Source organism: Bufo gargarizans, chromosome 3, assembly GCF_014858855.1.
Source record: "Bufo gargarizans isolate SCDJY-AF-19 chromosome 3, ASM1485885v1, whole genome shotgun sequence".
NCBI lineage: Eukaryota > Metazoa > Chordata > Amphibia > Anura > Bufonidae > Bufo > Bufo gargarizans.
In genome coordinates, this window is record NC_058082.1 from 574,347,129 (window position 1) to 574,360,513 (window position 13,385).

Sequence of the window (13,385 nt, forward strand, 5' to 3'; positions counted from 1 at the left end):
CTCCCCAGTCTTCCTCCAGACTCTGGCACCTTGATTTCCGAATGACATGCAAAATTTGCTTTCATCCGAAAAAAGTACTTTGGACCACTGAGCAACAGTCCAGTGCTGCTTCTCTGTAGCCCAGGTCAGGCGCTTCTGCCGCTGTTTCTGGGTCAAAAGTGGCTTGACCTGGGGAATGCGGCACCTGTAGCCCATTTCCTGCACACGCCTGTACACGGTGGCTCTGGATGTTTCTACTCCAGACTCAGTCCAATGCTTCCGCAGGTCCCCCAAGGTCTGGAATCGGTCCTTCTCCACAATCTTCCTCCGGGTCCGGTCACCTCTTCTCGTTGTGCAGCGTTTTCTGCCACACTTTTTCCTTCCCACAGACTTCCCACTGAGGTGCCTTGATACAGCACTCTGGGAACAGCCTATTCGTTCAGAAATGTCTTTCTGTGTCTTACCCTCTTGCTTGAGGGTGTCAATGATGGCCTTCTGGACAGCAGTCAGGTCGGCAGTCTTACCCATGATTGCGGTTTTGAGTAATGAACCAGGCTGGGAGTTTTTAAAAGCCTCAGGAATCTTTTGCAGGTGTTTAGAGTTAATTAGTTGATTCAGATGATTAGGTTAATAGCTCGTTTAGAGAACCTTTTCATGATATGCTAATTTTTTTAGATAGGAATTTTGGGTTTTCATGAACTGTATGCCAAAATCATCAATATTAAAACAATAAAAGGCTTGAACTACTTCAGTTGTGTGTGATGAATCTAAAATATATGAAAGTCTAATGTTTATCAGTACATTACAGAAAATAATGAACTTTATCACAATATGCTAATTTTTTTAGAAGGACCTGTACTTCATAAAAACTTATTGTAAATGCCATAAAATTAAAGGGCTTCTGTTACCCCACTAAACGCATATTTTTTTTTGTCTACTTATAATCCCTATCCTGCCATCTTCTCTTTCGGCGACGTCATCGGCGCAGGCGCACTGAGGGAGTGCTGAGGAGGCGAGCCTCCTTATCTCAGAGCGCCTGCGCCGAATCAACACAGGCACGCGATTTTTGAAATGCTGACAGAGCTGGCCGGAGGAGGAGATCGCGGCTGGCCCTGTCAATCAACAGGAGGAGGGGGCGGTTTTCTGCGGCTGCTACCAGCAAGTAGACGCCCTACTTGCTAGTAGAAAGGTAATTAGCATATCATAAAAGTAAGTTTTTGGCTAAATCTACTGAACGAAAATTATTAATACCATAATGTATGGCAATATGGCAGGATAGGGATTATAAGTAGAACAAAAAAAAAAATGCGTTTAGTGGGGTGACAGAAGCCTTTTAATAGTTCTAATCTATTTAATTTTTTTAACATTGCACCGACAATAAAAATAAAAAATGATCCTATCAGTTTATGCCTCCCTAGCCATTTTCCCATCTATTTTTTTTAAGAACACAGGAAAAAAGTCACTTATTTTTACGGACTGCCCAGAAATTTCTGGATGGTTGTCAATACTAACTATCTGGATGGTAAGTATAGTATTTGGGGACATTGGGGAGCACAGAAATTTCTGGATGGTTGGCAATACTAACTATCTGGATGGTAAGTATAGTATTTGGGGACATTGGGGAGCACAGCGGGCACTTTATTGGGATAGCAGCAGGATACATACAGGGCCTCTTGCACAAGAAAGTTTTTTTTCCCGTTAACATTCCATTTTTTGCGTTCCACATACGGATCGTTTACGGAACCATTCATTTCAATTGATCCGCAAAAAAAGCGGAAGCTAATCCGCATGCCTTCTATTACCGTATTTCCGTTTTTCTTTTCAAAGATAGAACGGAAAACACATAACAGTACGCATAACAGACAAGGATACTATAGTTCTATCAGGGACCAGCTGTTCCATTCCGCAAAAAATGGAATGCGCACGGACATCATCCGTACTTTTTTCAGATCCGTTTTTTGCAGACCACAAAATACTGAAAAAGCCATATGGTCGTGTGCGAGAGGCCTAACATTGTTGGGGCGCAGGAGGGGTGTATGATGAAATAGTGAGGAAAATAAAATGTCTTTGTGGCATGACAAGACATGGCTGTAAGAAGTCATCATGGTGAAGAGGGAGAAGAGGAAAGAGAACATCTACATCAGAGGAGCCATCATCTGTGAAGCACTGCATGTAAAATGTATGTAGTGCTGTATAGTCCTGTATGTTTGGTAACGCTAAATGCAATATCCATCCTGCAAGTAAAATGTGTCTTTAGTGCTAGGACATTAGGACATGGGAGGAGGGCGGGTGTTGGTTTGAACATTTGGCACATATGCATTGGAGCTTGGGCTCCTGATGTTTTGAGACCCTAGTAACTCCCTTACAGTATAAGGCCTCATGCACACGACCGTTGTTTTATTCCGTGTCCGTTGTGCCATTTTTCGTGATTTTCTGCGGACCCATTGACTTTCAATGGGTCCGTTAAAAACTCGGCTAATGCACCGTTTGTCATTCGCGTCCTTGATCCGTGGTTCCAGTCCGTCCCAAAAATATAACCTGTCCTATTATTTTTGCGGAAAATGATTTACGGACCCATTCAAGTCAATGGGACCGCTAAAAAACAGGGAGGCACACAAGATTGTCACCTGCGTCTGCGCGTCAGTTTTTTTTTTCTATCATTTGCATGGCAAACCTGTCTTAGATTTTTTTTTTACTTTCCTTTATGTCTGGTGATCCTCCAAAAATAAAGGAAGACACACGGAAACAAAAACGGATCACGGAACAACGGAACCCCATTTAGCGGAACGGAACACAACAACGGTCGTGTGCATGAGGCCTAAGGTAGACTGGATATATCTGGTGATAATGTGGATCATAAGGTATATACCCAAAAGGTATACAAAGCCAGCACATATGAACAAAGGAGCTAATATCAGACATCTAAAGTACATGGATACATGAAATGAAGCCACACTAGTAAGTGCTTTATATGTATTTAACTGTCATTGAATTATTTGCAGGATGTGAGTTGGTTACCCTTCTTATACTTGCCCCATTTCACAATTCTTTTTTTTTGTCTTTTTTTTTTTTGGCGGAGTTGAGCTTTAAGGGAACAAATACAATTCAGCAGAAGAAACAATCTACACTTTCCTGTAGAGTTACCTATCTATTTTTAGCTAATTACACATAGAAACGAAGACACCAAAATTCTAACCAATCTACAAGTCTTTTTGTCTTTTCATTTGTGAGTCAAATGCAATTCATGATAAAATATGCAAACAATATAATATGCAAATATGTCATTTTCAGAGATTCTTCCTTTATCTCATTGCTTGTGATTAATAAGCTCAGATCGGCAGCATTGTTCCTAGGCACATGCAGTGTGGGAAGACACGTTACAATAACGTGGAAGAAAAGCTAACAAAAGACTAAAGCATCTTCAACAATGCCTGTACTAATAATCTATCACGCAAGTATGTCACATCTAAAGGGAGACGGTTCAACGATGGATTCACAGTGCACAAAGAATATAGAAGAAACCTTTTTTTTTATACATCTACAAATCTTCATACATATGATATTTGTCTAAGTTTAATTACAGAAACATAGTCAAGGGGCTATAGGGGGTGTAGAGCTAGCAATTATATTTGGACCCATGTGACTGAGTGGGATACAAAGATCAGCCACAAAAGAAAGAACAGTTCTTCTGCAGGAATCAGCTGATGTACTGTGCATGCTTCAAAACTGTGGTGCAAGTGCATCACTCAGGTTACAGGACCAGGGAGAGAAGGGTTCAGATGTCCAGCCCTGTAAATCACCAAAGGAAAATAGCGGCTTCCAGTTTATAGCTTTAGAACAAAGGTTGCACCAAGAGGCTGGAACCTGTCCTCTGTCCACCAAACAGCTTAATAGCATATTGGAACAAAGCATTTTTTTACTACTAAAGCAGGGATTACCATAATTAAAGGTATTGCCTTTAATGATCTCTACAAGTCCTACCAGGCACTATGCAAACACCTGCTGCCATACTCAATTTAAAATTAACAACCTCTTTAGGATATTTTTCAAGCTCTATTTCAGGTGTGCAGAGTGCTTAATGTGCCGAAATGTAAGAAAAAAATAAAATCTAAAAGAGGCCATTTTGGAAACTACAGTATACCCCTCAATGAATTTACCTAGGGGTAAAGTAACCATTTTGATGCCACAGGGGTTTTATGGAAGTTTATAGCATTGGGTTTGAGAAAAAAAATATATTTGTTTTCCCAATAATGTAGTTTTAGGAATGTAAGAGAAAAAACATTCCACTATTTTCCCTAAGAACGACAATATTCCATAGAATATGTGGGCACAGACTATTGTTTCTGTACATTTCAGGCCTCAGAAGAGAAAGACCGCCATTTGGTCATCGTAAAATGCCAATTTGTCTGGAATGCGGTGGCCCTGCAGTACTAATACAATATAAACTTCCCAATAATTGACTACATGTTGGAAAGAGCACCCTTCAAGGAATTAATCTACAGTGTACTGAGCATTTTGGCCCCACAAGTGTTTCATAAAATTTAGGCCATGTAATGAAAATTAAATTTTTCTTAATAATATGCAGTTTTACCTAAAAATTTTATTTTCACAAAGAATATGAGTGAAAAGCACCCCACAAATTTGTTGAGCAATTTTTACTGAGTACAGAAATATATTGTCATGTACTGCACTTTGGACACACATAAGGGTTCAGAAGGGATACAGCGCCATATGGCTTTTGGAGAGTAGAATTTACTGAAATTTCAGGCTAATTGTCACATTAACAGCCCTGCAGAACCAGTATGGTAAAAACTCAGAAAAGTTAACCTATTTTGTAAACTTTATTCTCAAAGTATTTACCAAGGGATGCAGTAAGCATTCCAACCCCACAGGTGGTTTGTAGAAAAAGAGATGGAGCAAAGTGAAAATTGCATCAGAAACATTAGAAACACCCTACATTTGCCTGGACATATGACGTGTCTCATGTGTGAAAGAGTGCCATACACATTTGAGATCCAATGTGATGATTTGCACAGCTTGTGTAGCCAATTGTAGAGGCTCTAGGATGAAATAATAGAAAGGAGCTCCCGAGAGCGGACTCCACTTTGGGATATTTTTATCAAGTAGTATGCTGAGCATGTTGACATTTTCAATTTCTCCTCGGATTTAGCATTTCAGTGCCCATTATGTTGTGACCAGCTTGTATGACAAACAATCTTTAAATTGCTAGGTGGTTTTTATTGGATATGGAAATACCATAAAGGTGGACGCAAACTGCTGTTTGGGCACAATGCAGGGCTCAGAAGGGAAAGAGAACCATTTGGCTTTCAGAGCACAGACTTTGATGGGCTGGTTTACAGGCACCATGTTGCTTTTTCCAGAGCTTCTGAGGAACTGGTACAATGAAAGCCCCTGAGAAGTTACCTCATTTTAGAACCTGCACCCTTATGGGTATTCATCAAGAGGTAAAATAAGAAATATTAATTGTGTTTAGGGTTTTAGTGATATTTCAATTTATAAATTAGAGGCACACATAAACTGAAAATAGTATATTAGGGCATAATTTATTTGTTTGGGTGGAGAATGGGTAAAAATAAGCAATTCTGCCACTGTTGTCCTGTTTTTGTTTTGTACAGTATCCACCATGTCATACAAATAACAGATTACTTTCAAAGCAACCATTGGCACCTAGTGTTCACATCACAGGGGGCTGATGGAGCTTAGAAGAAGCTCCATCTTTCTTTCAACCTCTTAGATGCTATGGTCAATATTGACCGCAGCCTCTAAAGGATCACATTGGCTTTAGCTCTGTTCATGGTTCAGTTGCCTCCTGCTGCAGATGGTGTGGACACAGCTCTTGTACCTATGCCATCTCAATGACATACTATTTTGGCAGTTTGGGACAACAGAGTGCTTACCATGGTGAAATGTCATGGGTCAGGAAGGGATTAACAGAATAAGGTGGCTCTGATGCAAATGTGAGTTCAGCTGAAACTGCTAATTTTGTTGGGACTGGCCAACCATCTATTGTAAATGGGCGGTGTCCTAACTTTCCCCTATGGAAGATGTCAGGGTATTTCAACATTCCTAATTATTTTGCCTAAGGTCTCTAGAAGGATAGAGACATCTGGCAGTAGCTTATTTCCCTTTCCCTACTGAGCACACATCAATGTTAGGTGAGCATGCATGTATGGGGGGGGGGGGGTGGAAAAGAATAGTTGCCAACTCAATGAATGCTCACCTGACAGCTATTGAAGGTGTATAGGGACCTTTGTTCTATCCTTATTCTCTAATAGTGTAGCCATATGCCGGACAAAAGCTAAGTTTGATTAACTGTCTCTGTGGTAGAAATATAACTGACACAAGCTTAGTTATATTCGATGCAGAAAGAACTAATGTAAGTTCACTGGATAATAAAATATAAATATGACCTGGAAGGAAACAACATCTAGAGTTTTAGAATAAATTGAGGACATGCAGTAGTATTTTTTTTTACAGCAGATACAATTCCTTCACAGTATCCTTACCACTGCATGACCCTTGTATTAATAATGCTATATTATAACAAATCTTAAAAGAGGACACTTGATGACCCTACATCTAAAGACACCTTGGTTAAGGAAAGAACAAAACAATACGCACAAAAGCATTTAAAATTTAGGGTCAAAATGGCCACAGCAGGATTCAGTCAAATACAGTTTTTTGAAAGCAAAGTAAAACTAAATCAGAAAAAATACTATTCCAGTATTTTGTTCTGTATTGTCAATGATGATTTGGTTTTTGTATAGAAGAAGGGAATTATTTTCAGAAGGGCAAACTAATTAAGCTCCTACCTGGGTTGAAAGCTTAGGCCGCCTCCGATGGCTTCAACTAATTTTACATACGTCCCATTTCCACTTGTCTGTACAACTGCTGTCGTTTTCACATTCCTACAAAAAAATGTAATTGCATTAATTAAGGATTAATACTAGCCATAATATCAGTTCTCATAACATTACACAGAAATTTAAAGAGCCTCCATCAGCATGATCAACCCTATTAAACTAAGCATCTTGTCTGGTAGGATTGATCATGCTGTTTAAAGTAATAATTTTTTAATCTTGGTAGGTTGCAGCGTTCGCAAGTAATGAGGATGCAAATCAGGCAGTTGAAGCACAACGGGACGGGTTGTAGAGTAGTGATGGACGAACATCGGCCGGGACGTTTCACGAAAGCGAACGTGCCTTCACATTCAAATGTTCGCAAACTGCTCGATCGCGGCAGGCCCCATTGACTTTAATGGCAGGCAAACCTGAAAAACCTTCAGGTCATATTTGCAGCCACCAAATACTTACTAGAAGTGCAAAAATACTCCCACAACATGGACAGTGACATACCAGAAGGGGATCATTGGCAGAAATTCCCACAAAAAATATGTATTTTAATCAGGGGCCATTTTTGTGCATCTTAAAGAAAAAAACTCTCAAAAATGTGCCCTGCTGGAGCCAAGAACATTTTTATTTTAGGCCACGGGAGTACAGGCCCCAAAAATTAGACATTCATCTGACAGAAAATAACTTGTGATTATGTGGCTGGAGGTGTATTAGGCGGTCACTGGATACAAAATTTACTGTCGGCCAGTACAGGCTCCAAAAATTAGGCATTCACCCCACAGAAAATAACTTGTGATGATGTAGCTGCCCTGCCCTGTGGGTGTTCTGAGAAGATCTGTCAGAATTGCTGAACGTAAATTGATCTGACAGTTTGTTTTGTTGTGGGTTTGAGCAGAATCCCACCTCCTCACAGGTACCTATAGGTAATAAGTGAGGCTATTTATTCGTCTCTCTCCCTATAGCCTTTGCGGGTTATAGTTCTGCCTTGTGTGAGCTCTGGTAGTTTGGTGGATCGTCTGCTCCAACACATTTCTAGATAAGTCCTTTCCCCTTTTTCCTTCTGTGTCTGTTTAGACTAGGCCTCTAAGGTGACGCTAGCTACTTCGGTTGTACAAACCGGATTCCAAAAAAGTTGGGACACTATACAAATCGTGAATAAAAACTGAATGCAATAATGTGGAGATGGCAAATGTCAATATTTTATTTGTAATAGAACGTAGATGACAGATCAAACATTTTAATCCGAGTAAATGTATCATTTTAAAGGAAAAATACGTTGATTAAAAATTTCACGGTGTCAACAAATCCCAAAAAAGTTGGAACAAGTAGCAATAAGAGGCTGGAAAAAGTAAATTTGAGCATAGCGAAGAGCTGGAAGACCAATTAACACTAATTACATCAATTGGCAACATGATTGGGTATAAAAAGAGCTTCTCAGAGTGGCAGTGTCTCTCAGAAGCCAAGATGGGTAGAAGATCACCAATTCCCACAATGTTGCGCAGAAAAATAGTGGAGCAATATCAGAAAGGTGTTACCGAGCGAAAAATTGTAAAGACTTTGCATCTATCATCATCAAATGTGCATAACATCATCCATAGATTCAGAGAATCTAGAACAATCTCTGTGCGTAAGGGTCAAGGCCGTAAAACCATACTGGATGCCTGTGATCTCCGGGCCCTTAAACGACACTGCACCACAAACAGGAATGCTACTGTAAAGGAAATCACAGAATGGGCTCAGGAATACTTCCAGAAACCATTGTCAGTGAACACAATCCACTGTGCCATCCGCCGTTGCCAGCTGAAACTCTACAGTGCAAAGAAGAAGCCATTTCTAAGCAAGATCCACAAGCTCAGGCGTTTTCACTGGGCCAGGGATCATTTAAAATGGAGTGTGGCAAAATGGAAGACTGTTCTGTGGTCAGACGAGTCACGATTCAAAGTTCTTTTTGGAAATCTGGGACGCCATGTCATCCGGACCAAAGAGGACAAGGACAACCCAAGTTGTTATCAACGCTCAGTTCAGAAGCCTGCATCTCTTATGGTATGGGGTTGCATGAGTGCGTGTGGCATGGGCAGCTTGCATGTCTGGAAATGCACCATCAATGCAGAAAAATATATAATTAGGTTCTAGAACAACATATGCTCCCATCCAGACGTCATCTCTTTCAGGGGAGACCCTGCATTTTTCAACAAGATAATGCCAGACCACATTCTGCATCAATCACAACATCATGGCTGCGTAGGAGAAGGATCCGGGTACTGAAATGGCCAGTCTGCAGTCCAGATCTTTCACCTTTAGAGAACATTTGGCGCATCATAAAGAGGAAGGTGCAACAAAGAAGGCCCAAGACGATTGAACAGAATGGGACAAGAATGGGAGAGCATTCCTATTTCTAAACTTGAGAAACTGGTCTCCTCGGTCCCCAGATGTCTGTTGAGTGTTGTAAGAAGAAGGGGAGATGCCACACAGTGGTGAAAATGGCCTTGTCCCAACTTTTTGGGGATTTGTTGACACCATGAAATTCTGATTCAACATATTTTTCCCTTAAAATGGTACATTTTCTCAGTTTAAACTTTTGTTCCGTCATTTATGTTCTATTCTGAATAAAATATTAGAAGTTGGCACCTCCACATCATTGCAATCAGTATTTATTCACGATTTGTATATGTGTCCCAACTTTTTGGGAATCCGGTTTGTAGAAGGAGCTGGGTGTCTCTTTCCTTCTTCCCTACAGCTGAGGGTTTTGTTCGGTGTGTTATAGTCCTAGGTACGTGGGCATGTGCATATCTACCATCCAGATATGCACATGGGCATAGCAGCTTAGAGAAAGTGTTTTAGGGATTGCTAGGTGGTGACCCCTTTGTTCCTTAGCATTTGGGGCCTAGTCAGTTGTTTTGTTTGCTTTGCTGTGTTCTATTTCCTTCCCTTATCTTACCTACCGTGACAATTAGGCGGTCACTGGATAAAAATTTTACTCCCCAAAAATTAGGCATTCACCTGACAGAAAAGAACTTGTGATTATGTAGCTGGAGATACATTAGGTGGTCACTGGATAACATTTTACATTACTGTAGGTATATCGCACGCCTCAATCAATATTTTGTGGAAGCAGGTATACAGGGAGTGCAGAATTATTAGGCAAGTTGTATTTTTGAGGATTAATTTTATTATTGAACAACAACCATGTTCTCAATGAACCCAAAAAACTCATTAATATCAAAGCTGAATATTTTTGGAAGTAGTTTTTAGTTTGTTTTTAGTTTTAGCTATTTTAGGGGGATATCTGTGTGTGCAGGTGACTATTACTGTACATAATTATTAGGCAACTTAACAAAAAACAAATATATACCCATTTCAATTATTTATTTTTACCAGTGAAACCAATATAACATCTCAACATTCACAAATATACATTTCTGACATTCAAAAACAAAACAAAAACAAATCAGTGACCAATATAGCCACCTTTCTTTGCAAGGACACTCAAAAGCCTGCCATCCATGGATTCTGTCAGTGTTTTGATCTGTTCACCATCAACATTGCGTGCAGCAGCAACCACAGCCTCCCAGACACTGTTCAGAGAGGTGTACTGTTTTCCCTCCTTGTAAATCTCACATTTGATGATGGACCACAGGTTCTCAATGGGGTTCAGATCAGGTGAACAAGGAGGCCATGTCATTAGATTTTCTTCTTTTATACCCTTTCTTGCCAGCCACGTTGTGGAGTACTTGGACGCGTGTGATGGAGCATTGTCCTGCATGAAAATCATGTTTTTCTTACCTTGCAGACTTCTTCCTGTACCACTGCTTGAAGAAGGTGTCTTCCAGAAACTGGCAGTAGGACTGGGAATTGAGCTTGACTCCATCCTCAACCCAAAAAGGCCCCACAAGCTCATCTTTGATGATACCAGCCCAAACCAGTACTCCACCTCCACCTTGCTGGCGTCTGAGTCGGACTGGAGCTCTCTGCCCTTTACCAATCCAGCCATCTGGCCCATCAAGACTCACTCTCATTTCATCAGTCCATAAAGCCTTAGAAAAATCAGTCTTGAGATATTTCTTGGCCCAGTCTTGACGTTTCAGCTTGTGTGTCTTGTTCAGTGGTGGTCGTCTTTCAGCCTTTCTTACCTTGGCAATGTCTCTGAGTATTGCACACCTTGTGCTTTTGGGCACTCCAGTGATGTTGCAGCTCTGAAATATGGCCAAACTGGTGGCAAGTGGCATCTTGGCAGCTGCACGCTTGACTTTTCTCAGTTCATGGGCAGTTATTTTGCGCCTTGGTTTTTCCACACGCTTCTTGCGACCCTGTTGACTATTTTGAATGAAACGCTTGATTGTTCGATGATCACGCTTCAGAAGCTTTGCAATTTTAAGATTGCTGCATCCCTCTGCAAGATATCTCACTATTTTTGACTTTTCTGAGCCTGTCAAGTCCTTCTTTTGACCCATTTTGCCAAAGGAAAGGAAGTTGCCTAATAATTATGCACACCTGATATAGGGTGTTGATGTCATTAGACCACACCCCTTCTCATTACAGAGATGCACATCACCTAATATGCTTAATTGGTAGTAGGCTTTCGAGCCTATACAGCTTGGAGTAAGACAACATGCATAAAGAGGATGATGTGGTCAAAATACTAATTTGCCTAATAATTCTGCACGTAGTGTATTAAACCCCTTAATCAATATTTTGTGGAAGCAGGTAATCAGTATTTTGTGGAAGTAGGTATATTGGAAGCCTCAATCAATATTTGGTGAAAACAGGTATAGCAAACCCCTTAATCAGTATTTTGTGGAAGCAAGTATCACACAGGCCTCAATCAGTATTTTTGTGGAAGCAAGTATATCAAACCACTTAATCAGTATTTTGTAGAAGCAGGTATATCACAGGCCTCAATCAATATTTGGTGAAAACAGGTATAGCAAACCCCTTAATCAGTATTTTGTGGAAGCAGGTATATCACAGGCCTCAATTCATATTTTGTGGAAACAGGCATATCAAACCCCTTAATCAGTATTTTGTGGAAACAGGTATATTGCAGGCCTCAATCCATATTTTGTGGAAACAGTTATATCAAATCCCTTAATCAGTATTTTGTGGAAGCAGATATCTCGCAGACCTCAATCAATATTTTGTGGAATCAGGTGACATCGCCATATGTTTGCAGGTTCGGTGAATCGCGAATGCGCAAAGTTCACCGCTAAATGACCGCCGGGCGAGATGCAAGGCCATCTCTATTGTTGAGCTTCAAGCACCTCTAGAGCTATGCCCCTAGTGCTCATTATACTCTCCCCTTACCTTTGATTGACAGGGCTAATAGGGCTGTCTTTTTGTTCCGTGCTGTGACTCACAAATTTTCATTGGTGGTCCAAGTGCTAATATGTTATATCAAGTCATTGGCATCAGTACACATAGTGAAGGAGTGCAGCTGTCAGCAGAATGTGATATGTTATCATAGGCTGTTGGCCCGTCTCCTGATTCCCTGCTCTGTATTTGTTCCAAGTGCCATTGTCACTAGCACTGCCCCTGCTGCTGCTACTACCCACATTCTGACTCTCAGATGATGAGGATTGGGTCTTTCATTTTGCACTCTTCTGTTTTCCATACATTTTATTATAAGGCCTATAAATGAAAAGTCATGACTTTGCTACACAGATAATTAAGTGGTACTAGCAAAATTGAAAGTGTTTTTTAATGTAGTTTAAATATCTGTCTCCTTCTGCAAACACACTACACACTGGTACTGACAATTTTTGCAGTAAAAGTCTCTGAACTACACTGTATTTTGCAGAAATGCAACACTTTTTGCAGTAAAAATAAAATGTGTTTAATAACATAGGTATAGAAATGTGTTGTTGCCATAAAATGCTTTTGCTATAACTCAGTGTTATGTTACAATAATATGCAATGTGTTTAATGTATGCACTGATTGGTAGTTAGAGCTCGCTCACAGAAAAAATGGTGCAAAGCTGGAAAAAAGACAAAAAGCAACAAAAAAGTATTCATAGATGGCTTTTTCTTTTTTTCATAAACACAGTATATGGCAATGGTGGTGTACCACAAGTCCCAGAAGGCCACAACACAGAGGGGCACAGAACCTCAATAAAATGGAGTGAGGATCTGAGTATTTTGTATGCTCCTCTATACTGTGATTGTCAGGCATTCTGTACTAGTCAAATACAGCACCTGAATGGGACATCAAAGAACGGTGCCCCCTGTGTAACCTTGGGATTTATTGGTGCTGTCCTGTACAGCACCAATAAGCCATGTTTAAGCCTACCTGTACCCCCCTCACTGCTTTTACAGTAAGGGAACTGCGATTGTTAGTGATCAGGGCTGCAGGGGAGATGTACAACCCCCATATGCCCTTAGCTAATATGGCTGGTTGTCCGGGACATCCGTCTTGCTAGCCCAGTCAATGTCACACATGTACGGTTCCGGTCGGAAACTCACTTCTTGCAGCACCATACATGTATGATGCTTGTCGGGAAGTGGTAAACAAAAAAGGAGAGGGTGGCTGAGAATACAAAA

At 40.5% G+C, this 13,385-nt stretch overlaps 1 protein-coding gene across 1 annotated transcript in view; it reads right to left on the reverse strand.

The window, feature by feature from the left end:
- Positions 1-13,385, reverse strand: part of TMPRSS15 (transmembrane serine protease 15) — a 508,008-nt gene that overhangs the window by 89,453 nt on the left and 405,170 nt on the right. The window contains exon 20 of the mRNA XM_044285898.1: positions 6,813-6,908. Within this exon, the coding sequence (XP_044141833.1) occupies positions 6,813-6,908 (96 nt within the window). The remainder of the gene's footprint in view (positions 1-6,812; positions 6,909-13,385) is intronic.